At 43.5% G+C, this 24,664-nt stretch overlaps 5 protein-coding genes across 5 annotated transcripts; all 5 read right to left on the bottom strand.

Moving 5' to 3' along the window:
* Positions 1-295: 295 nt before the first annotated feature.
* On the bottom strand, positions 296-769 carry LOC148412123 (histone H2A-like). Its single transcript, XM_088434877.1, has one exon. It carries the CDS (start codon positions 745-747, stop codon positions 361-363), a length of 387 nt encoding a protein of 128 aa, XP_088291003.1. The 5' UTR covers positions 748-769; the 3' UTR covers positions 296-360.
* Positions 770-1,442: 673 nt separating this feature from the next.
* Positions 1,443-2,046, bottom strand: LOC148412124 (histone H3-like). Its single transcript, XM_088435151.1, has one exon. The coding sequence runs from the start codon at positions 2,024-2,026 to the stop codon at positions 1,616-1,618; it is 411 nt and encodes a 136-aa protein (XP_088291277.1). The 5' UTR covers positions 2,027-2,046; the 3' UTR covers positions 1,443-1,615.
* A 922-nt stretch (positions 2,047-2,968) lies between these two features.
* Positions 2,969-4,002, bottom strand: LOC148412125 (uncharacterized). Its single transcript, XM_088435256.1, has one exon. It carries the CDS (start codon positions 3,996-3,998, stop codon positions 3,375-3,377), a length of 624 nt encoding a protein of 207 aa, XP_088291382.1. The 5' UTR covers positions 3,999-4,002; the 3' UTR covers positions 2,969-3,374.
* A 3,329-nt stretch (positions 4,003-7,331) lies between these two features.
* LOC148412126 (histone H2B-like) lies at positions 7,332-7,741 on the bottom strand. The gene has a single exon (XM_088435079.1). It carries the CDS (start codon positions 7,739-7,741, stop codon positions 7,367-7,369), a length of 375 nt encoding a protein of 124 aa, XP_088291205.1. The 3' UTR covers positions 7,332-7,366.
* An 845-nt stretch (positions 7,742-8,586) lies between these two features.
* On the bottom strand, positions 8,587-9,129 carry LOC148412127 (histone H4). The gene has a single exon (XM_088435359.1). The coding sequence runs from the start codon at positions 9,041-9,043 to the stop codon at positions 8,732-8,734; it is 312 nt and encodes a 103-aa protein (XP_088291485.1). The 5' UTR covers positions 9,044-9,129; the 3' UTR covers positions 8,587-8,731.
* Positions 9,130-24,664: the final 15,535 nt, after the last annotated feature.

A 24,664-nucleotide genomic window follows, 5' to 3' on the forward strand; every position in this document is an offset into this window, starting at 1 on the left:
ATCAATTGAGTCAGTGTGCCTATCAGTTGAAAATGAACTATGTTATTATCAAAGATTTGCTCTGGGTTGCTAAACTAACCATCTAACTTGCCAAAGACACAATAATTATTTTTGAGTGAAATGAAGGGATCAATGTATTTTACCTTCCCTCAATAGGGAGTACCAAATAACCAATAATCTGGTGAACACTGTTTATGCTGCATATTAGAGGACATTGTAAAGCATTTAAGTGTTAACTGGTAATCTGAATTTAGTATCAAAGGTGCTAGTCGTAGATCATAGAGTTGGTGGGAATGATCTCTTCATTTACAAGTGGTTGGCTCTTAAAAGAGCCGTTTTGTTTGTTGACGACGTTCGGGTTTACTTGGCCTTGCCGGCTTTCTCGGTCTTCTTGGGTAGAAGCACAGCCTGGATGTTGGGCAACACGCCACCCTGTGCGATGGTAACTCCACCGAGAAGTTTGTTCAGCTCCTCGTCGTTGCGGACAGCCAGCTGCAAGTGGCGTGGGATGATCCTGGTCTTCTTGTTGTCACGGGCGGCATTGCCGGCCAACTCCAGGATTTCAGCGGTCAGATACTCCAGCACTGCCGCCAGGTAGACGGGAGCGCCGGCACCGACGCGCTGGGCATAGTTGCCTCTGCGGAGCAGCCTGTGGACACGACCCACGGGGAACTGAAGCCCAGCTCGGGAAGAACGAGTCTTCGCCTTTGCCCTGGCCTTACCACCGGTTTTGCCACGTCCAGACATTTCATAAAGTTTGCAAGTTTGCCTTTCAAATCTGTGCCTCGACTTGACTTGGTGTGCGAGTATTTAGGCACACTACTGCTACTCCCTGATTGGCTGAATTGATGCGGGAAAAAAGTTGTCCAATCAGTAAAGAGCTGCTTTTGCCGCGTCCTGCACAGGATAATCACTTTAATGCGGGTATTTTCCCGGTTCTAAAATAGGAGTAATATATTTGGTACATTATCTGTACTTCATCGATCTGTGTAAATGCTTTATTGTGCTAAGTAACATTGTTGCCACAAACATGACAAATTAATGAAATTAAAATCTCAAGGTTAATGAAGCTAAAAAATGTTTCCACAGTACAGTATCTACCCTCATGTGCACCTTTTAAAGTTAGCACATTTTCAAATTTAGCAAATATGTCATGTATTACTTTTGGTTTTAAAAGCTCCCGCTGAAATTTCTGAAGATATGGGATGGTGAAACAATATGAAATTGTTAAATATAGATAAATCGTCACCCACTGAAATAACTTCCATAGTACATAAAGCATTTCAGATGTTGTGATTTCGCGCAGATGTAAACAAGTCCAGACCGTGGTTTTATGTAATATAGAACTTCATCTGATGATCTATCATATTCAGAACCGAAAGCGTTATATTCGGGTTGTATGTAATGTGCTTTATTTTTCTTTATGCAGTAGAGTATTAGGGGGCAACGTGGAGTGCATTTTTAAGATGACTTGTGAAATACGAGATTTTTAAAATGCTTCTTTAAACCTCGCAAAAGCAGCAATGGTCATATTGGGGTGATCAACTTGGAATATCACAATTAGTTGAAAATGTAGTGGCTCTTAAAAGAGCCGTTGTGTTGACTGTGTTACGATTTAAGCCCTCTCGCCGCGGATCCTGCGAGCAAGCTGAATGTCTTTGGGCATGATGGTGACCCTCTTGGCGTGGATGGCGCACAAGTTGGTGTCCTCGAACAGACCGACCAGGTAGGCTTCGCTGGACTCCTGCAGGGCCATGACGGCAGAGCTCTGGAAGCGCAGGTCGGTCTTGAAATCCTGTGCGATCTCCCTCACTAGACGTTGGAAGGGAAGCTTGCGGATGAGCAGCTCGGTGGACTTCTGGTAGCGGCGGATCTCGCGGAGAGCCACGGTTCCGGGCCTGTAACGATGGGGCTTCTTGACGCCGCCGGTGGCTGGGGCGCTCTTACGGGCAGCCTTGGTGGCCAGCTGCTTCCTGGGGGCTTTGCCTCCGGTGGACTTGCGAGCGGTTTGCTTGGTTCTTGCCATTTTCTATCGGCTTGTTTCAGTAAACAAGATTGCTCGTACACCCGCGAGCGGCGAGTTTTATGCAGGCGAGACCGCGCTGATTGGTTGGGTTTTGGGAGGGCCTGCGCAAAGGTTGCTTGCCCATTGGCCGACGTAAGTTTGAATTGAACCAATCAGCGCTGACTTGGGACTGACTGACCCCTGGCTTCCAATTTCATTGAATGGAGGAGGAAATGCGATTTGGTGTCCCGATTTAACGTGAAATATTTTGCCGAGGTTAAGTTAACAGATACCCTTTTGTTTATTAATACAGCGATGCTTCGTGAAATGCGACATCTAATATTTATATGATATTGCTTTCGGCTGGCAATGATGTGTGTTTAATTTCTCAAGTTATTGTGTAAGATCAAACTTGATTTATAGTGATTTTATCTTTTTGTTATTTGCAAAAACGAAATTGATTTATCTTTGAACAATAAAACAGTGTTAAGTCCTTCAGTTTTATTTATAAAGCACAAACTAGCCAGGAAAGGGTAAACTGCTACAAAGTAAAGATCAGACATGAACAATAAATTAATAAAAGTAGCCACACATTGTCCATCACGTAAATTACGAATGTGTTAAGTGTATACATGTATAGCATACTTGAGTACATGTAGTAATTAAACTATTAGCACATTTAGTACCTAAGATAATTGATTACTCAATAACACACTGGGTACCTACCACAGTAATCAATTACTTTAGTACTTAATTCATTAAACTAGTCAGTTATTTTATCCGTTAATTCGTTTTGGTAATTTCATAGCTAAAGGCAGTCATTTACTACCTAAATTGATTGCCTTTTTACTGCATCAATTACCTTAGTAATTGAGTAATCAAAACGCTAGTAATTTTTAGTACTTTGAGTAAGTGATTACATTTGGTACCAGAGTAATCAATTACGTCATTAATTCATTCTCTAAAGCAAGTAATTGCTTTTGGTGCATTATTACCCAAATGTAAGCACTTTATACATTAGCAATATGAAAATAAATCTGCAAGGCTTTTTTTTTAAAGTGATGAGATGAATTGGGATTATTTCCTCACACTTGTCTACCATCATGCCATTTATTTTACTTTTTAAATAACGTTGCAGGGCATGTCCTTTGTGTTTTCTGCATATACCAACTGCCACAAAAATGTGGATGACAGGCTACAAACACCCCCCAGAATTGACACTGCACCAATAATGTATTTGATTTAAGCCCTCAAAGACATTGATGGAGATTATATGCATGCTTGTGGTGAAAAGTATGGAATGAATTAGCTCTTTACAGAAGACGTGGTGGCTCTTAAAAGAGCCTTTAATGAGTGAAAGTGATCAGAATCACTTCTTCTTAGGTGCTGCTTTCTTGGCGGATTTGGGCTTGCCGACCTTCTTGGCGGGGGATTTCTTGGCCGGGACAGACTTCTTAGGGGCGACCTTTTTGGGGGTCACCGTCTTCTTGGCGCTCTTGGCGGCGGGCTTCTTTGTCTTCTTGGGCGACGCAGCCTTCTTGGCGGACTTCTTGGCAGCAGCTTTGACTGCGGAGGCTTTGGGCTTTTTGGTGGGAGATGTCTTCTTCGTGGCGGTCTTCTTGGGTTTGGCGGGAGCCTTCTTCGGCTTGGCGGGAGCTTTGGCAGCCTTCGCATCAGTCTTCTTGCTCATTTTGAAGGAGCCGGAAGCGCCAGTGCCCTTGGTCTGGACCAGGGCTCCTTTGGCCACCATGCTCTTGATGACGGTCTTCAGGCGGGCTTTGTTCTTCTCCACGTCGTAGCCTTTGCTTGCCAGATACTTCTTGAGGGCGGCCAGGGAGACGCCATTGCGTTCCTTGGATGCGGCCACGGCTTGCAGGATCAGCTCGCTTGCGCTGGGTCCGGGCGCTTTGGCTTTGGCTGATGCCTTCTTCTTTGCGGCGCTTTTTGCCGGAGCGGCGGGAGCTGGAGCGACTTCAGCCATTTTGTTCGTCATTGAATTTTCAACGTATATTGTTGAGGTTAACCCCGGCCAGTGGAGACGCATACTTAAGCAGCACATGAGAACCGTAGAGAGTCAACCCATGAGAACCGTGGAGAGTCAAGCTGTCCGGCTGCGGTCTCAGCGCGCTCACTTGTGTTTTCTACGCACACTTTCAACGTTTACAAATCGCATTAAAAATATTTTAAAGACTCAAATTGATACAGAGCGATAGAAAACAAGTTATTCTATGTAATTAGATTGTACATATTTTGCTAACGTTCTCCGGATTTTTAGTAGAGCCCCCAAAAGGCACACTTCCATTGGCTTGAGCGACAAATCCGGCGGACTTTCCTCACTTGCTAAACGTCTAAAAGATTAAAATCGGCCCACAAAGCGATCAAAATTGTTTTGTAGGCGATAAAACATGTGTGTCCAGGCATCCGAAGCGCAAGCACACATATGCCGATTGTTATTTCGCAACTCGACAGCATTTTGTGACGGCAGCAAACACAATGGCGTGTCTCGTATAGTGCTTCATGGAGGTGCTTCAAAAACATTTTCTAACAAAAATTGAATTCAAGTTTTCATTCTACCCTTTCTCTCTAAGTGCAAATTATAAAATCATCGTGTGCATTGTTTGAAGGGATTCGAATAGAGGAGGAGCAACGTATTCATCATGCATCCTAAATGAACTAAATACGACTGACCATTGTTGTATGGAGAGGTATAAAATATGATCATTTAAATTGACGTTCAAGTACATATTTTTTGTTTAATCGGAGACAATCGGAGCAATAAAATACTTTAGTAACAATCTGAAATGTTGGCACTTGCATTCATTGGGTTAATCTTTATTTATTGTTCAACACCTATCATAATGTCCCCATCATATTTCAGTCTTTTTGCAAAACAAGAAATAAATATACTAACACACAGGTATTTTTCACTCAAATACAGTAAATTAAATTATTTTTAAAAATGCTGTCCTACTATATTGAAATTAAGGTTTTGCAGATAATATGCATTGTAACGGGAGTTCCAAACTCATTTTTATCTTGGGCCACATTGTAGTTATAGCTTTTGTCTGTGAAATCAGATAAAATTTAGGTGTGGTGTCACACTTCTAACTAGAAATCTGGAGAACGAAGTGTTTTTTCCCCAAAAACATTTCGGAATTTTAATCAACTTGAAGTTGAAACAGCATTTTGCATGCTACGCAAATTGATGTAGCTGGCCAGATCTGGACCCTGGTCCTAGAGTTCGACACACAATTATCAGGTTAGTCAATTCCTGCCACTATTTGGGGTTTTTGAATTTGACAACGTGAGCATGCATTGCTATAGTTCATTATAGATAATGAAGCCAATTTATGTATAGAATGCCTGTCACTGTACCTTCAGATATATCCTCAATTTAGATAGATAGATAGATAGATAGATAGATAGATACTTTATTCATCCCCGTAGGGAAATTCACATTACCAGCAGTATCCTCAAGTCGAGATATAAAATATGAGAAATAAAGTACACAAGATACACATAAGTCCAGTACAGAAGTATACTTAAGGTGCTTGTTAACAGTGTAAACAGAATAGTGTGAATCGTTGGAGTCTAGTGCAAGTATAATTAAGGTGCTTGTATAAAGTGAATAGTGCAGTGCAGAGTATGAGGTTTAGAGTTTAGTGTGAGCTTTTACTGCCCCGGGTGGAGTTGAAGAGCCTCATGGCATGGGGGAGGAATGATCTCCTCAGCCTGTCCGTGGAGCAGGACAGTGACAGCAATCTGTCACTGAAGCAGCTCCTCTGTCTGTGGATGATGCTGTGTAGTGGATGCGTTGGATTGTCCATGATTGATAGCAGCTTGTTTAGCGCTCGTCGCTCAGCCACAGTTGTCAGACTGTCCAGCTCTGTGCCCACAACCGAGCCCGCCTTCCTCACCAGTTTATCCAGACGCGAGGCGTCCTTCTTCTTGGTGCTGCCTCCCCAGCACACTACTGCGTAGAGGAGGGCGCTCGCCACAACAGTCTGGTAGAACATCTGCAGGAGCTTTTTGCAGATGTTGAAGGACGCCAGCCTTCTGAGGAAGTACAGTCGGCTCTGTCCTTTCCTGCACAGAGCTTCTGTGTTGGTAGTCCAATCCAGTTTATTGTCCAGCTGCACACCCAGGTATTTGTAGGTCTGGACAAACTCTACACATTCTCCTTTGATGGTTACTGGTTCCGGATGGGGTTTAGGCCTCCTGAAGTCCACCACCATCTCCCTGGTCTTGGTGGTGTTCAGGTGCAGATGGTTAGCGTCGCTCCATGAGACAAAGTCCTGGATCAGTTTCCTGTACTCCCCCTCCTGCCCACTCCTGATACATCCCACGATAGCAGTGTCGTCTGCAAACTTCTGCACGTGGCAGGACTCAGAGTTGTACTGGAAGTCTGACGTATACAGGGTGAACAGGACAGGAGACAGCACGGTCCCCTGTGGCGCTCCTGTGCTGCTGACAACAGTGTCGGACGTACAGCCCCCCAGTCTCACGTACTGGGGTCTGCCTGTCAGGTAGTCCATAATCCATGCCACAAGGTGTGAGCCTACTCCCATCTCTGTCAGTTTACCACTGAGCAGCAGAGGCTGTATGGTGTTGAAGGCGCTGGAGAAGTCCAAAAAAGTAATCCTCACTGCACCACTGCCACTGTCCAGGTGAGAGAGGGATCGGTGTAGCATATAGATTATAGCGTCCTCCACTCCTACCTTCTCCTGGTAGGCAAACTGCAGGGGGTCAGTGGCATGGCGGACCTGTGGCCTCAGGTGGTGTAGCAGCAACCGCTCCATGGTCTTCATCACGTGTGATGTCAGGGCGACCGGCCTGAAGTCGTTGAGCTCCTCCGGTCGTGGTTTCTTTGGGACTGGGATAATGCAGGATGTCTTCCACAGCTGGGGGACCCTCCCCCGTTGCAGGCTCAGGTTGAAGATGCGCTGTAGAGGGTCTCCCAGCTCCAACGCACAAGCCTTCAGCAGTCGCGGGGATACTCCATCTGGACCTGCTGCCTTGTTGGGTCGCAGCCTCCTCAGCTCTCCACACACCTGGGCTGCAGTGATCTTGGGTGGGGGGGGGATGTCCTCCTCTGTGCTGGTGTCTGTGCTGGTGTCTAGGGGGGGAGGGTGAGCTAGGAGGGAAGCTGCAGTACTCCGGGGTAGTTGCTCTTCTCCGGATTGTACATTTCAAGAATCTTAAGAGAAATTAACGCCGTATTGGTCAATGTTCAGTTGACATGCCGAGAAATTAGGATCGCTAGTGAGTTCCAATTCACTGTCATTGTACGATCACTTATCTTGAATACACTCTTCAGAGAAAGTAGGTGGCTCTTAAAAGAGCCGTTGGAATTTGTGAAATTTACTTGGAGCTGGTGTATTTGGTGACAGCCTTGGTGCCTTCTGACACGGCGTGTTTGGCCAGCTCACCAGGCAGCAGCAGACGCACAGCGGTCTGGATCTCCCTGGAAGTGATGGTGGAGCGTTTGTTGTAGTGGGCCAGGCGGGAGGCCTCGGAGGCGATGCGCTCGAAAATATCGTTGACGAACGAGTTCATGATGCTCATGGCCTTGGAGGAGATGCCGGTATCGGGGTGGACCTGCTTCAGCACCTTGTACACGTAGATTGCGTAACTCTCCTTCCTTCCCCTCTTTCTCCTCTTACCGGGTTTTCCCGCAGCCTTGGTGACGGCTTTCTTGGAGCCCTTCTTGGGCGCGGTCTTAGCTGGCTCGGGCATTGCTACGACTGGACAGTTTACCTCAAATAAACCGGGTTGACGAGGAGGCAGAGCTTTTATAATAGCCGGAATGCAAAACAGCCTGCGCCATCGCCACTCTGTAATTGGCTAGAGCTGGTTATCGCGAGGCTTCCAAGTGCAACGAAGAACGATTCGCGATCACGTGGTCAAGCCCTTTGTTTGAAATGAATGTCGAGACTACGATTCAATATGACGTATAAATAAAAAAGAACAGTATGTTGTCGATTTGTTAAGTCGTTACAGATACAAGCCAAAATGTCATTATTTCTTCCCGGATGCACGAGTTTGTTTTTAAATGACGATTGTCATCCATTTTCATGTGGGGGAGGGGGCATTTACCCTTCCCTACACTACTAAACATCTAAGCTGAAACTGGCATCCCCAAAAAAGCATTAATTGTCTTTCTTATTCAATGGCTCAATTTTTTTAATTATAATTTTGCACGAGAACATATTCCTGTTGTAAAACTATGAGAAAATTACACAATCTGCTGGAAACCTGAGTAACTGTTCATCCGGGTTATTGTCTGTGCACATTGCAGCAAATTATTTTTTGCTACTACGCGCAGTATTAACAATAACAAAGTATTGTATACCGACCGTAATGTTGCCCACTAGCCTTTATCCAAAACCGACTGTGGTTCTCAACTTATTTTGTACATAATATAACCTCGGATGATACCCTGTTCATAAAGGTTTACATATATGTAAGATGTGCAGTAAGCATTTTAATCATACACGCCAACGTTCGGACAGTCCGTTTTGTAGAGAATTGCATGTCAGTGATCATGGAGCTGTATTGGCTATCTAGAATCATGTTAATAGTCAGCGTGCAACGAGGTTTATCAGTATCAACGTATAACAGACTACAGCCAGAAACACTCATGCTATTGTAGGAATATGGACTCAACAGAGGAAGTGCTTGGCCCTTAAAAGGGCCGTTGTTTTGAACGGAGGTCGAGTACAGGGTTTAACCGCCGAAGCCGTACAGAGTACGTCCCTGACGCTTGAGAGCGTAGACCACATCCATGGCGGTAACGGTCTTTCTCTTGGCGTGCTCAGTGTAGGTGACGGCGTCGCGAATCACGTTCTCCAAAAACACTTTGAGGACACCGCGGGTCTCTTCGTAGATCAGGCCGGAGATTCGCTTGACTCCGCCGCGACGAGCCAAACGGCGAATGGCGGGCTTGGTAATACCCTGGATGTTGTCCCGAAGAACCTTTCGGTGACGCTTGGCGCCTCCTTTTCCCAGACCTTTGCCACCCTTTCCACGACCAGACATTTTCTGATGAGATTCCGGCAAAGTTTGCTGAAATACAACAGAGAAAATGACTCGAATGCCGACAAGCAAAGAACGCCGTCCTTATATTTAGCAACTGAGGACGTGTTAGAAGACAGGCAGGCACGGCTTGTTCTCTTCTTGTTCGCTGCTCTTTGGTTTTGCTTGCGTCTATTGCCATCTAGTGGAAAATGCGCGAATCACTTCCCCACAAACTAGATAGATAGATAGATAGATAGATAGATAGATAGATAGATAGATAGATAGATAGATAGATAGATAGATAGATAGATAGATAGATAGATAGATAGATAGATAGATAGATAGATAGATAGATAGATAGATCTTGTCCTAGCTTTAATTAATTTAGCTTCGCTTGCTGGCCGCGAACAAAGCAAATATTGGCTTCAAAGGGACACTGTGTGAGATTTCAACCATTTTTCGTTAAAAATGAATAATTTAAATGATTATAGATTTCAAAAATTTGCAAATAAGTCTGTTCTTAATGACCAGTAGTATGTTTTCAATGTAATGGTAGGTCTAGTTATCATGAAATGATATCACATGGGAGGTGGCACTCCTCCGGAGGCGGCCATGTCTGTTACAGCTATAGACAATTGTGAATGCAGCACGTCCTGCTGTCCGTAGTGAAAAACGGTCTCAATCTTACACATTGTCCCTTTAAGGACTTTACCCAGTTCAGTTAATATGTTCAGTTAGTACGAGACAAGATGAATCGAGATGACCCTGTAAATGGAGCACACCGAACATTGAGTGTGACATAATATTGTGGCCTGTGGCCCTCGCGATCTGTCCGCTTTCCAAAGTCCGGCAGACTCCATCTGGTCTTCCCTCTTGATCAAAGCCAGAACGGGTCAAACTTTCATCTTATTATTAAAGGCTTGTCCACGCTGCGGCTACTTTTGAACTCTCATATGACGGAGACATCTGCGAATCATCTCATTTGGTCTCCGCAGGCTAAAGCTAAAAAAAAAAAAAAAAAAAAACATATGTCAGCGTTATTTTGAGATCTTTTGGGTTTCTTCAGGTACCTTATTTGGCTCGTTGTACGGTAAAAAAGTTTACAATAGCCTCCTCTGCTGGACAACTTGAACAGTGCACAGACGGTTTCAGTTATGTTTTACTTACTGTAAATTTCAGAGTATTTTCTATGCTTTCAACCCTGCGGCTTTTAGGCCAGTGCGGCGTATCTGCGTTTTTTTTTTGTTTGTTTTTTGTTTTGTTTTTACTAGCCACCAGGGGTCAATCTCCCAGTTAACAAAGGGATGTAGAAGAAGACTATATTGTAGTATTGATTTTGAGTGTAAACTCGCCACCAGGGGGCATTCTCCTCAAGTAAACACAACCAGGCACGTTGCTGTTGTGTTGGTGCAGTATTCCAATGATATCTGCAGTTGTTGTTGTTTTTTTTTTCCTAGCAACAGGGAGCAATGTCCAGGTTAACAAAGGGAGGTAGAAAAAGACTGTATCAAAGCGTTGATTTTGAGTTTGAACAGGAGATGGATGAAAACTGGTGGATTTTGTGGCTTAATTCATACTTAATGAACACAGTATTAAATTAGAAGACATAGAACATATTTCGATTTAAAAAAAATAGTGTCACTTTGAGTTTGACTCACAAACAAATTCCTTCACCGATCTCAGGGATTGCAGTTTACATAAGCATTGTTCCTGGGAGAGTCACATGACCAGGTGGTCTGGACGGCAAAATGTTGACAATGACACACAAAAGTGTGTACGCTTTTTGCCCCGTAATAACAGTTATTACAAGAACGCATCCCTGAATGATGTGACAATGCAGAATGTGTATGCGGAGCGACGCCGTTGCGGTTCATTTCCAACGGGGGCGCTGCGGTGACGGATTTATGCCGCTGTCTTTGGCACGGCTCATCCTGCAATCTAATCTTCATAGCGGGATTTCTGCGGGAGCGCAAAATTATATCCCAAAATCACCAGCTATATGCTTTGATCGAATTGTGAATGCGTTTTTGCTCAGTATGCCCCCTGGTGGCCAGGCATGGTTACTGCATTTAAAGGTGTGTACTCCTTGCAAAGGTCAAGGGTTAAAAGCAAGATGGCCGCCCTAAAGTTTGGACACAAAGAGCTCGGCACGCAAGCAGGCTTCTCAGGTAGTATTTTTTTTTTTAAGTCTTCATTGAAAGTATTAGTTGACGTATATTACTTCAAGCTGGAAAAATAAGTGTAGTTCATTGACTCCTGACCTTACAAACAAAGATTGAGTAATTCTTTGAAGCCCTCTTGAGATATTGGAAAAATTGTACCCATTGTTTTTCGATAGTATGATTCCATTGAGTTGGATTAGGATTTGATGCGCTATGGCGCAATTGGATTCAAGCGCACTGTAAACATGAGAAAGTTTTTTTTGGTCTGGTTTGAGCTGTTTGCGAAAAACAAGGTACTATTTTTTTCCAGACCGATACTAATAGGCGTACTCACGTATTGAGTAGTCACTGATAGCAAGTACTGATATTAGTAGTGCAAAATTTCCCTAAAAAAACCCCGACTCTTTTAAAGGAAAACCCTTTCCATTCAGCAATATTGATGTTGATTTGCATTTGTAATTTCTACTTTTTATATACTAATATATATATATATATATACACACGCAGCATTGCGGGCCACATTTTCATCAAATGCCGGGCCGCTAAAATGTGGATGGCGGGCCACAAAGGGCCCCCGGGCCGCAGTTTGGACACCTTTGCTGGAAGTAGTCTCGTGAGTTGTAGCTGTTTGATGTGGCAGTCACTGGGTTGTTTTTTTCAATAGGGCCGCTTGTTCCGTCTCGTCTTTTGTGGTTCACATTTTCAAGTCCAAAGTCTGTGTCGCATTCGTGGACTGCGACAATTCTGGAGAGTCGTTTAAAAAAAAAAAAATCCAGGCTGGCCATGTGTGTATCTTTTAATCACGTCTTTGCTATAAATGGCCAAGCATGAAGGCAGGCAGGTGGACAAGGCGTGTAAGACAAGCATGATAGAGGGTGTGGCTTGACCTTCCTTTCACAAGCGTGTGCGTGTCCACAAGGATGCACTTTGACCTCCAAAAGTTCTTATGTAAGTGTCAAGCGGCGCAAGTGCAGCTGGCATACTCGCACAAAATTTACCATTCTTTTTTTCTAGGTTATACTGCCACAGGAATATATATATATATATATATATATATATATATATATATATATATATATATATATATATATATATATACACAAACATAAAGTCATTCACCATTTGTTGGAGGAATACAATTGTGCTTATAAGTTTACACAGTCCTAGTTCTGTAAACTTATAAGCACTAGTCGGCCATTCCAGAGTTAGTTGTGTTGATTTGCGTAGACCTATATGTAAACTATGAGCACAACTACATGAAGCACAATTCACCACTAGTTGGAAGACATGCGACTCTGCTCATAAGTTCACGTATCACCATTCACCTTTCGTTGGCAGACACAATTGTGCTCATGAGTTAAACAGTTCTCGGATTTGTGCACTTATTAGCACAACGGCATGTATCAACATTCACCCCTAGTTGGCAGACATGCAGTTGTGCTTATGTTTACACAGCCCTAGAATATGTACAATTTATGAACAAAGGTGAGTTATCCATATATGTAAACTTATGAACACAGATGTATGTATTAACATTCACCACTGGCAGACATACTATTGTGCTCATGCTTGAAACGATCCTAGGATATGTAAACGTTTGAGTACACCAGCCAAGGGCGAGTTGTGCTCTTCAGTTGACATAGTCTAATACTGTACGTAAACTTATGAACACATACGCATGCATCACAATTCACCACTCGTTGTTCTCATATCACTGCGACATGTAAACTCATGATCACACCGGGAAGAGGATGTGCAAACTTATGAACACGGATGCATGTTTTGCCATTCGCCACGGGTTGCAGACTAACTATTGTGTTCATAGGTTGACACTTGAAACTTATGAGCACAACCGTACAAGTATATGGGCGAAACGCCGACAGACCATTTGAAGCATCTCCGCGGCCGTATTTTCTTTTCACGGTGCGGGCGAGGGCTTAATGGCGTCCGGCGGGACCGGCGATGAAAAGGCCACGCTTTCAAGTGGCGCCGGCGTGAGGCCTTTTGACGGGGCCTCGGCGGGGCCCCCGACACAGCTCCGCTGTTCTCATTCTCAAAAGTGCGAGTGTCCCTATGCGATCTGTTTGGATTGCAGCGGGAAGTTCGCCTTGCGCGCAAAGTGAGCCGCGACTCCTACGACCATATTCACGAGCTGTGGGATAAGAAGCCTCGTTCAAAATTCGATTCCATTGATTTAATATCCGTGGTCATAGTCATAAAAAAGAAATGCTGATGCTTGAGAAGTAGATAACCGAGCCATCCCCTGTTCAAAAGAGATTTACTGATATGTGCCGAAGTCTTAATAACGTTCCAAGTAAACCATGAGCACTTTGGCAAAAGTCACTAATTTTGCAATAGGTTTTCACTTTCCAATTAATTTGCTCTTCTCAAATTAAGAGCAATGTACTAAAATCCAAATTTGCTGATACCCGCCGAATTCCACTCATTAACACTTTTGCAAGTCACTTCACCGGAATTTAGCAAGAGAATGTTTAATGTTCCAATTAATTTGCTCTTCATTTGAAAATGCTCATTTCCAGGTAGCAAGTATTTGTGCTTTGTAACTTCCTACTAGTGACTTTTATTTTTTTAATTGCATAAAACTTTCAAAGCGCGGAAAGTCAAGTTGAGGAGATCCAGGGGCAGAAATGTCGCGCTTGAGATTTGAGCGTTTTGCAAGCCTGTCATTAAGGTCGCCTGCAGCGGGACGAGCCGCAAGGCCTCGCTCGGGACTCGCTGGCACCCCAAACGCACAGCTGGGGATTACTAAGCGCCGCCTTGGGGAAACACACACACATATACAGTGTGTATATAAAGCTAATTATTGTATATGCTGAGAGCAAAATATAGGACGCATGCGGAGAGCTACTAATTTTCCCCGTGTCCCTCGACAGTTCTGTGTGTCGTCGAGGCTCACCGGTTGGACTTGCGTGGAAATACAAACCACTTGAAAGCTTTGGTGCATGGCGGCCCGCAACGTGTATGATGTTTTTCTAATAATTTGCGTTTGATCAGCAAGGTCTTTGGTGTCTTTTGGGGCTGTGGCGATTGCGTCACGTAATGACAGCAGGCGTCCGCTAGAGGGCGGATCTTTACCTCCCGGACATGCTCTGCGGCTGCGTGGAGTCGTGTTTTTGTTTTCTGTTTTTTTTTTTTTGTGTAAAAGTTAACTAGATGTGTGTATGTGTGTATATATGTCTATTTGCTTTTGCTTATGTATGTTTCTATGTATACTGTATATATGTGCGTACATAAATACTGTGTGTGTATGTAACAAAAATATATATACAGTGATCCCTCGTTATTCGCGGTTAATGGGGACCGGTATCCCCCCCCCGCGAAAATTACAACCCGCAAAGTAGATCCCCCATTTAAAAAAAAAAACAAAACAATTAGTGAAGTCTTCATGCAATACATATTTTTTAAGACAAATATTACTGCAGTACACATTTACTCAAATCTTAAATGGTTAAATCTTATCCTATTCATGTTCAAATGTATAACGTTTACATTTGGCCGGGCAAAATTCACTTGGCCAGATTACCACAAATTAAAACAAAAAGTTAATTTGCTAGCAGCTTTTAACGTGCCATTCGTGCTTTGAATCGCTCGCCTTCACGTCTTCAGGTTTTTCCAGAAATGTGTCCCCACCCGAATGGGGAATTCACAACTGTGTTTTAGCACCCTCTGTTGGTGAACCTTTGAGGTCTTTGTGGACTCATGTTTTTCATAATGTTGCTTACCATTGAGTCTTACTTGTGTCGCTGGGGAAATTGCGCAATATCTATATGACATCACTTCCGGTAACCCTAGCGGTGGTCTGCGTAATGACACCTGCTCACAATGTGTCGATTCAAGATAGTGTTTAATCCAGCTATGGTTGATCAATTCTTTGAAGCCGCATGTATAGATTATAAAATAACAATGCAAAAAAAAATATGAAGAGAACCTTTGAAATTTTTGCTCCCTGACCTTTGACCTATTCTAAAACACCCTTTCAAACGTCTCATTAGCGGGACCCAGAAGCGCTGGCCAGCACGCCTCCTAAATTTTGCCTTCCCCAGCCGGCGCTCTTCACGGCATTGTATTTTGATTTTTTTTTTTTTTTTAAGTTTCCATTGGCATGCACACTTCATCTCTTTTGTGCATTTAAAGCTGCGGTGTCACAGCGCAGCGGCCGCCGTCACCACATTGGCCTCTGAGGGCCTTCATTTACCTGACAGCGCCGAGTCGGGGGGATAGATATGCGCAAAGTAAGGCTTGTGAAAAACGAGGAGGCGGGACGGACGCGGTTGAAGCAGCCCAGACAAAATGGCTTTCAAGGAGGGATGAAGTGTGACGGGAAGACTCGGGAGCTAGCGCTTGCTTGAAAAACTATTCCCCAGTGGGCCGGGCCAATCGAATCACGCTATATATTTAAAAACAACAACTGGCATCACTTAGCGCTCTCACATTGGCTGCTGAGAACTCTTGGATGACTTTTAGCAGAGACAATTAGCAATTGGCAGAGACGAGTAAACGCCACGCGCATGCGCTTTCGAGAGTTGACTTTAAATGAACTAATTAACTCAACTGACACAGTTCCCGTTCCTACTGATCACTTTAGAACTTGGCAGACTTACTCAAATGTTCTGTTTTAGCCAAAAAAAAAAATAGTATCACTTTGGAAAAGGATTGACTTGGAAAACAAAACAATAACAAAAGTTAAACATTGAAACGTCAACTAGCTTAATGCTAATCTGAAACGGAGACATGCTAGCAGAAAGTAGTGTAGCTGGAAAGCAGGTAATATCAAGGAGTGTGTACATTTGGCCTTGATTAACTGTTAGATGATGTAAATTATTCAAATAAATGAAGTAAATTTCGTGAATATGCAGTCAAAAAAAAACAAACTTGAATTTACTCGAGAAAGTGAAGTTTTCATAACTTGCTATAGCGCAAACCTCTACCAAGACCCAACGCTCCTAATCTTTTTAATCCGCAGCGAAATGTTATTTTTGCATTTTTACCAGGTAAATGTGGAAAAATCCCCCGAGGATTTACGCACCTTTATCTAAATGTGCAAGTCTGGAAGCAAAAAAACACAAATGCGACTCTACTGTAAGCCTTCACGGAAAATCCCTAAATGAACGCAGACATTAGCGATTAGGAAAAAATGAGAAAAATAATAGACACTGAGCGAACTAGTCGATAAAACAGCAAACGGTCTCATTCGGATTACCGTCGCAGTCGTAAAAAAAATAAATAAAAAAAAAACGTATGTGTTTTGTATTGGATGAGGACGTGGAATGGTACAAATAATGAGTAATAAAAGCAGTTTGAATTTGAAAATGATGTGCGAGTTGTTCCCCCAATGATGCTTTCCAGATCTGGCACTTATCGCGTCGTAAAAACACTCGGCGAGGTGTTGTTTTTTTTTTTTTTTCAATTTAGACTTCTTTCAGTCAAGAAGCTTTTGTCATTACACCAAATATACACCCGTTGCACACATGAGCTATTTGGGAACTTGGCTACCCAATTGCCACTTGAAACACCTCCAGGGTAAATGTTTGTTGTACTTTTTCCATCTGTAATAATAAGCACGTCTTACAAAGAAACAAACATGGCGTCTAACGCACTTCTCAGCTGGCCGCAATACTTTCTGCAGTCATTTATTATTACTACAACCGCTGTGATGAAACTATGATCTTTTTTCGCATGGCTTCCTTTTTCAATGTGAAATATTTTCAAATTCACAGATAAAAGTGTAAATATGCTTATGTATTATTGCAAAATATAATTATGTGGCTCTCAACTTTTTTTTCTTCAATAACAATGTACTCCCCTGTGATTTTTTTTTTCCCCAAATTCTTAATTTTAGTAATCAATTGGTACTTTTCCATTTTTTACTTTTCCAGATAAAATTGTAAATATGGTTATGTACTGATGTATTAATCAAATTATAAGTGGTTCTCGAATTCTTTTTTACACTTAATTTTAGGAGTCAATAGCCGCTTTTCCATTAAAAGAGACCAAACAACACAACACCATTTTACCCATTAGTACGGATTAAATTGTAAATATGGTTATGTATTGATGTAAAATATAATTGCGTGCTGTAATTTTTATTATCATCATTTAATATGATTTAATATTACTTTAGGCATTTTAGTAGTTAAAATACTAGCATCTTTGTACCTAAAGTAAGTAATTAAGTAATCCATTACTTTAATTATTATTTCATGAAACTAATTGGTTGCTCACCTCTGTTTTTGGGGTTTTTTCACCTGTTTTTTTGGTTTGTTTGTTTTTTTGTTTTTTTTTCTTTTGAGACGCCACTGGCGCCGAATGACGGGCATTCTTGCGTCGCTGCTTCTGCTCCTTTTGAACATCACGGAAGGCCTTCCTATCGCTCGCCAGAGGAAATGAAATGTTTATGGTGCGGTCCTGAGGGCTTTGGCTGAGGACCGCTGTGTTTTTAGTCTTATGGCCGGGATCCGCTTTTGCTCGCCGGAACGTTCCAAAACGCGCTCGGAGGGGTGAAGGCGGGCTCTGGGAAAGGCGGCGTTCGGGTCCAGACAAGGATCACTTGTGTGGACGGATGTCATTTTGCACCGGCGGTCCCCTCGAAAGGGAAATTCGTCCAATTTCCTGCGCTGGGACGTCCCCTATTATCGGGACCATCTGAAAGTCATTCCCAAGAGCGCCGCCGTGGAACGCTGGACGTTTGGCACGGGAACATTCAAGGGTGTTCTGCCGCATCGCAAAACACGGCCTGCGATGGGTCAAAACCTGCAAGAAAAAGCGCCGCCGTCCAAACTGAGGCCCGCCGGCCGTTTGCCGACCGCCGTCCGCATTTGAGCGGCCTGTGCTAGCCTAAAATGTTTCCAAAACAGAAGTACAAACAAAAAATCAAGGTGATGTGGTTCATTTGTCAAAAGAGACGCTTTGAAATATATATATATATATATATATATATATATATATATATATATATATATATATATATATATAGGTATACGTATGTATGAAAGGGGGGGTCTCACTGGCAATGGGCGGAATGCGGCAGAGGAAGGCGGGAAGGAGGGCAGCGCATGAGACACGGGAATGAAAGAGCATCTGTTTGGAGGGGCGCGGGGGTCTCGGGGACTCCCGACCACTTGGGAATGATGTCACAGGCAGCCCAAGTCGTCCACGCCCCGCCGCCATTGTCGTAAATCACCCGAAAATGATCAAGCTCGGAGATTAGCTTGGATTTCTCCGAGGGCCCTCTTTCCGCTGGGGTGTGGTGTGCGTGCGTGTGTGTGTGTGTGTGTGGGGGGGGGGGGGGGGGGGGGGGGGGGGTGAAGGCCGAACACTGAGCCCGGTGTAGGAGGCGCCCGGGGTCCGCGGGGGGAGTGGATACGGCATCATAATGACCAAGCCAAATATTTGTCTAGTCTATATTCTGCCAGCATAATGAAGTCCTTTTACACAAGGTATCGCTGGAATCTGCGCGCCCGTTTCCAGGCCCGAGAAGAGGAGGGAGCCACGCTCTTTCCGCTCGCCCCCCCCCCCCCAAAAAAAGAAAAACATTATCTATGAAAATAATATCAATATCACTAGTTGTATCTGTTTTAGCATTAAAAGAAAAAAATCCTTTTCAACTTTCAGTAATGTTAACGTTACTCGTTACAGGCTTTATACAGGTCACAGCCTATTCTGAATCTGAAAAAAATAGCTTGAAGTGCATCAAAGTCCCTGAAATATATTAAAAAAAGTCCATTCTTGTTCATACCAGAAAGATTTTTGACCAACCGATTGCTGAATAAAATAAAATAAAAAATACATATAAATTGATCTGAAACGTTTAAACAGAATTTTTGATATCTGTGATTTTTCTGTCCATTTTTTTTTTAATTTGAAAAAAATGATCACTAAATGTAATAAAAATACTGATTTTATTTGATGAAACTTTGACCGCACAGTACATGCCTCCCCTCACTGAGGTGTGGCGTCGCCCCGGCCGCACCGTCGAAAATTTTCTGGCTACGCCCCTACCATAATTCATATTTAGGCAGGAAGTCAATTACATGTTTTAGGCGCGATTTCACGAAATTAGACGTTCTGACAGCGTCGCACTAATCTATGGTTTTGGGAGGAGCCTCAAAGGTGGAATTTGACCACGCTCCAAGCGGCCCGTTGCTCTCCAACACACATGCGTACTTGTTTACGTCCGCACGTGTGGACACAGTACATCTCCTGTACAGGTGCGGGCGAACTTCCGCGTGTGTTTGGCCTTTTAGTCGCTGCCAACTTGGTCATTTGTCAGCGCTCTTCAACGCCGGCCAAAAATGTGTCCGCTTTGCCGACTCAGCGCCCCCCCCCCCAAGAGCTTTCTCCAACATAGATGCAAATGCTCTTTCTGCTAGTGCAGAGGAGTCACTTAAATGTGGCACTCAGTTGCCTCCTGTTCCAACTAATTTGCTCTCGATTCGAAAAGGAAACTGCCCTGTTCCTGTCACAGGATTATAAAGTATTAAAGTAAATTGAAACCTAACAGAAAAAAAGCATGCAATGTCATGCAAATGAGTCACTCAAACACAATGTGGCAATCAGTTGCCTCTTGTTCCAAATAATTTGCTAATTAATTTGAAAAGAACAGTGCACGCTTACTGCCACTTCATTAAGTATTAAAGTAGATTCAAATTTGGCATAAAGGCATATAACTTTATGCATAGGAGTCACCGTAACATAGTTTCACAACATGGCTTTTTTTCCAATAAATTTGTTCTCGATTCGACAAGAAAACTGCATTTATCCTGTCAGAGGATTAAAAGGCATTAAAACCAGAGAAAGCATGACTAGAAAGGAGTCGCTGCAATGCAATTTGGCAATAAGTTGCTTCTTGTTCCGATTCATTCGCTTTTAATTTGAAGAGAAAAATGTACTGTTCCTGTCACAGTATTATCAAGCCTTCAAGAAGATTAAAAATGTAACAAAAAGGCATAGAGCATTACGCGAAGGAGTCGCTTTAACACAATTTAGCGACAAGTCGCATCACAATCCAATTAATATCCTGAACTTGTCACCATCTGTGTGAAATTTCAGCTCCACGGATGATGTGAAATGCCTTTGATGATCAAAGATTGGACAAAATATCGCATAAGGGGTATTGACTCTTTTTTTTTTTTCCCAAAAGAAATCCTGTTTGGCTTCAGCCTTTTCAGGTTTGAGAGCCCCAGCCCTAAAAGTGCTCATCCCTTTTTTTTTTTTCGGTATTATTATGAGACGCCAAGGTAGTGATTATGGTTGTGGCACTGCCGCTGGGTGGCTTGGGGCTCTGGTGTGTCAGCACTGGAAATGCTTGCGGTGGACGAATGACAGGGCTCCAGTGGAGGACGGCGTGGAGGGGGGGGGGGGGGGGGGGGGGGGGGGGGGGGGGGACGGGACGGGACGGGATTTAGCATACAAAGCAAGCAAAGGGGCCAAAGAGAAAGAATGAGGCAGGTTGCAGGTTGCAGGTTGCAGGTTGCGGGGCCGGTGCGGGCGCATTCCCGCTATGAAGGGTCCTTTTGTACGCCGCCTCCCCCGTAACCTCTGGCTCGGCATGAAAACACACACTGAGCGCCACTGTCTTTGACCGTCTGTTTGTTTGTCCTGTGACGGCAGCTTGTTTTACGTCAACACCCTGCAGCTAATCCTGCCAGCGCGTCCTGCCCAGAAATTTGCCTTGGACCCCGGCTGCCAAAGTTCCATCCGCCTGGCCCAGTTGTACCGTAATCGCGCGCAACACTGCAAGGTTTGCTAGCCGTTGGATATGGGGTCCGGCCGTCTCCGATATCCGGTCGCCGATACTCGCCGAGGCAGGTAGAAAAATTTAAAAAAGCATACAGAGAAAATTTACCGAACAGGATTGAAGTCAACGGAGGAAAAAGCTTGGGGTATTCTCACTTTTATCCGCAAATTTAGGCTTTTGAAATCTCAGTGAACTCATTCCCTCCCAAAGACGTATTTTTACGTATTTTTCTTTCTTTCTTTCTTTAAGGAGTCCAGACAGTCAGTACCAGGTATCCATCCATGTATATATTTTTAATTTTTTGTATTGGGCTTGATTAGAGTCTTAAAAAGTCCCAATTTTAAGTTAAAAATATAATAATAAAGGAGGAAAAAGTGTGGCAGGACTCTCACTTTTATCTGAGAATTTATATATATATATATATATATATATATATATATATATATATATATATATATATACTGCATCCGCTTGATTAGGATTAGTCAAATTTTAAGGTAAAAATGAGTTAAAACAATGACAATCATAATAATGTTAATTGTTCATTATATAAAATGAATAATTCATTTTCAGACCTAAAGTAAAAATTCTGTGGGAAGTGACATTTCTTAGTTTCAAGTCCAAATTCTCACTTTAAAGTATAAATTCCGCCTTTTTAAGTGATTTATAAAGTCTTCACTCCTCCGTGTTTTTGTCCCGTGGGAGGAATTTTGAGAAAAGCCACACAAGCACGCGGCGTGCAACAGACAAAAAAGCCCGAGTCAGGACTTTTTTTTTTTTTTTTTCACCCGACCCGGAACCTGGTTCCGCCCCTGTAAATTGTGTATAAACGGTGAATAAACGGAATGTTTTGGACTCTAAATCTGCCTCCTGCTTATTGGAAGAAGGCCTTGAGCTTCTGGGAGCAATTTCAAACATGCTACTTATGTAATGGCAGTGACACCCAGATAAATATAAACCATGAGAAACCCGGGTCTACCCAAAGCCAGAAAAGCCCGTCTCGCTAGCAGAGCCTTGGCTCTTTGCGCGTACGCTGGGCGCCGGTCGACCTTGCGATCCGGACAGCACCTAATCAAGTGTGGGACGCGCCATCTAAAAACTGCGCAAATGTCCTCGTACACGCCGGAATCCTCTCATACGTCATACCGCCATGTGCTGTGTGTGTTTCGGTACAGTAAAATGTATGTCAAAGAGGGTTTCGATTATGGGTCCAAAAAATTCACTGTAAAGAAGGCATTTTAAGATTGTGTGTGAAAGTGAAGCATTTCAGTAGTTTGTGAGGGATCTGTCTGTGTAAAGGTGTTTCCATTCTACTCTATGCATTAGGCCGTTCTAATATTAAGCGTTAGAGCCTTTCAGTCGTGGGTGTGAGAGACCGTTTCAGTACTGAGCGTTTGAGTTTTCAGTTGTGGGCGTGAGTGTTTGAGTAGAAAATGAAAGCGTTTCAGTTGCGTGCAAAACATTTCAGTAGTGAGTGTTAGACCGTTTTAGTCGCCGGTACGTCGTTTCGGTGGTGCGAGTGCGCAAGTAGTGTTGTATGAGTGCATTTGCGAGAGATTTGTTTGTGTTAGTGTTTCCGTACTACCGTATGTATGAGATTGTTTCAATACTAAGCGTTACAGCCTTTCGGTTGTTGGCGTGAGTGTTTGAGTAGAAAATGAGAGCGTCTCAGTTGTGTGTAAACATTTCGGTAGTGTGTGTTAGACGGTTTGAGTCACGGGTACGTTGTTTCACTATTGTGAGTGTACAAGTCGCGTGTATGAACGCATTTCAGTAGTTTGCGAGAGATTTGCGAGAGTTTCATCAGGATTTTAGTACCTTTTAAATTTTAGTACCTTGAGTGAGCGAAGTATGTATGAGAGCGCTTAAGTCGCATGTGCAGGAGCATTTCAATAGTGTGGAGGAGTCCATTAGCGTGTAGGAGACTGTTTCAGTAGTGTGTGTGGGAGCGTTTCAGTGGTGTGTGAGAGACCATTTCAGGAGTGTGTGAGTGAAGAATATTATTATAGACTAGGCATGCGTGTGTTTCAGTAGTTTGTATTTTTGCCCCCCGCCCCAAAAAAAGTGTTTGTATTTTATTAGTATTTGTGATCAAATAAATGTGAGTACCTTGTGTGAGACATTCTTTTGTGTGTAAATAAAAAAAGTGTGCTTGGAGCATTGCAATAATGTTAGTGTGTAAGAGACCATTTGAGTGCTGTGTGAGAGTGTTTCAGTGGTGCGTGTGAGAGGTAATCTTGAACGAAGTGGCTGACGTCCCCTCATAAAAGGCCGCACTTGTGTCCTCCTGGCCGGGCCCGGTCTGCAATTTGGTGCGGAGGCGTGGCCTGCTAGCCATTGGGCTGTGTCCGCCCCGCGCTCCCGTAATGACCCCTTCCCTATGGGGAGTGTTTGATCTCGGCTGCCTGCGTGCCTATTTTGGGAGCGGGGGGGGGCAAGGTGGGATAAAGGCAGCTTTCAGACTCGGTGCCAACGACCGTAATTAAGCAGCTCGACGGGGTGGCAGCGAGCGCGCCGGCTAGCGCGGACTTTGTAATTTGGACCAAAGGGGGGCAGAGTCGTCCCGATCCGTCGGCGGTACCCGCGCTCCAAACTCAAGGGGCGGGGTCGTAAATGACTCGAGTCCATTAGGTTCTGCGTTGACCCGCCGTGACCTTGGTGTTCAATTGCAGAGTTGACACACGTTCCAAATGAGTCGCAACGAGTTGGATCCATTTGAGGGGGTCCAGTTTGTAGAAAGCTTGAATGCTACTTCTGAGGGTGCAGGGGCCCTCATGGAAAGTTTTGCGTGCGGCGGCAAACGGGTGTCAAGAGCTTCCCTCTAAAACTGCCTGTGCAGGGGTGTATGCTCAGCAAGATAACATCGCCCCATTTAAGAAATTGAGTTTCCCCGCTTCATTTGACCTAAATTGCAGCCGAACTTTATTTTAAAAATAATTTGGCTTTATGTATGGGACAGTCAAGGCCAGGACAGAATTTTATATGGCCTGTAATAGCGGATAATCTGCTAGCGATTTGCTCCATGGATTTGTTGCTTTATTTTTGCCATAAACATCTGTAGAAAAAGTTCAGCAATAATATGGCATCTCCAAAAACGATGAAGTATGTGATAACAGTATCCCATATTGGAAACTCAGCACCACATGTCCAGAAATTCACATTTTATATGATTTAATGCTGTACGTTTTCTTTTTGAATAGAGAGCAAATGAATTGGAGCATGAAACAACTTGCAATAAACGAGGGAACTTTGAATTAACCTTGAGCTTGACAACGGTCTTAAAGGTTTTCAACGTCACCTAGCTTGCTTGCTATGTAGTTGACGCCAAAGCTAGTTAGCCCACTTGCTAACTTTCATTAAATTAGAACAATAAAACGAAAAACGTGGGTTGGCCTTGCTGTTCTCCTTGATATTTGGACTGTTACGATGGACCACACAAAAATACCTACATTTTTCTGTTGTGTTTTTGTTTTTTGACAAGAAGGAAGAAAATCAAAAAAGTAATCATTTCTAATTCGTTGATTTTGATTACTGCGGGTATTTTCGGGAACGAAACCTCGCATTAAACGAGGGAACTCTGTACTAACCTCAAGTGTGACGCAAGCTTTAAACGTTCCACCTCGTTAGCTTGCTGCATAGTTGGCGCCGGCGCAAGCTAGCCGGCTTGCTAACTCTCTTTCCAGAATCCAAAGAAGCAAAGTTGCGCTTTAACCCAAATGATTT

The sequence above is a fragment of the Hippichthys cyanospilos genome, chromosome 15 (assembly GCF_059441005.1).
Source record: "Hippichthys cyanospilos isolate Australia breed blue-spotted pipefish chromosome 15, RoL_Hcya_1.0, whole genome shotgun sequence".
Lineage (NCBI taxonomy): Eukaryota > Metazoa > Chordata > Actinopteri > Syngnathiformes > Syngnathidae > Hippichthys > Hippichthys cyanospilos.

Excerpts from the sequence above, each read along its gene's own strand:
- LOC148412123 (XM_088434877.1), bottom strand. The coding sequence starts at position 747 with ATGTCTGGACGTGGCAAAACCGGTGGTAAGGCCAGGGCAAAGGCGAAG.
- LOC148412124 (XM_088435151.1), bottom strand. The coding sequence starts at position 2,026 with ATGGCAAGAACCAAGCAAACCGCTCGCAAGTCCACCGGAGGCAAAGCC.
- LOC148412125 (XM_088435256.1), bottom strand. The coding sequence starts at position 3,998 with ATGACGAACAAAATGGCTGAAGTCGCTCCAGCTCCCGCCGCTCCGGCA.
- LOC148412126 (XM_088435079.1), bottom strand. The coding sequence starts at position 7,741 with ATGCCCGAGCCAGCTAAGACCGCGCCCAAGAAGGGCTCCAAGAAAGCC.
- LOC148412127 (XM_088435359.1), bottom strand. The coding sequence starts at position 9,043 with ATGTCTGGTCGTGGAAAGGGTGGCAAAGGTCTGGGAAAAGGAGGCGCC.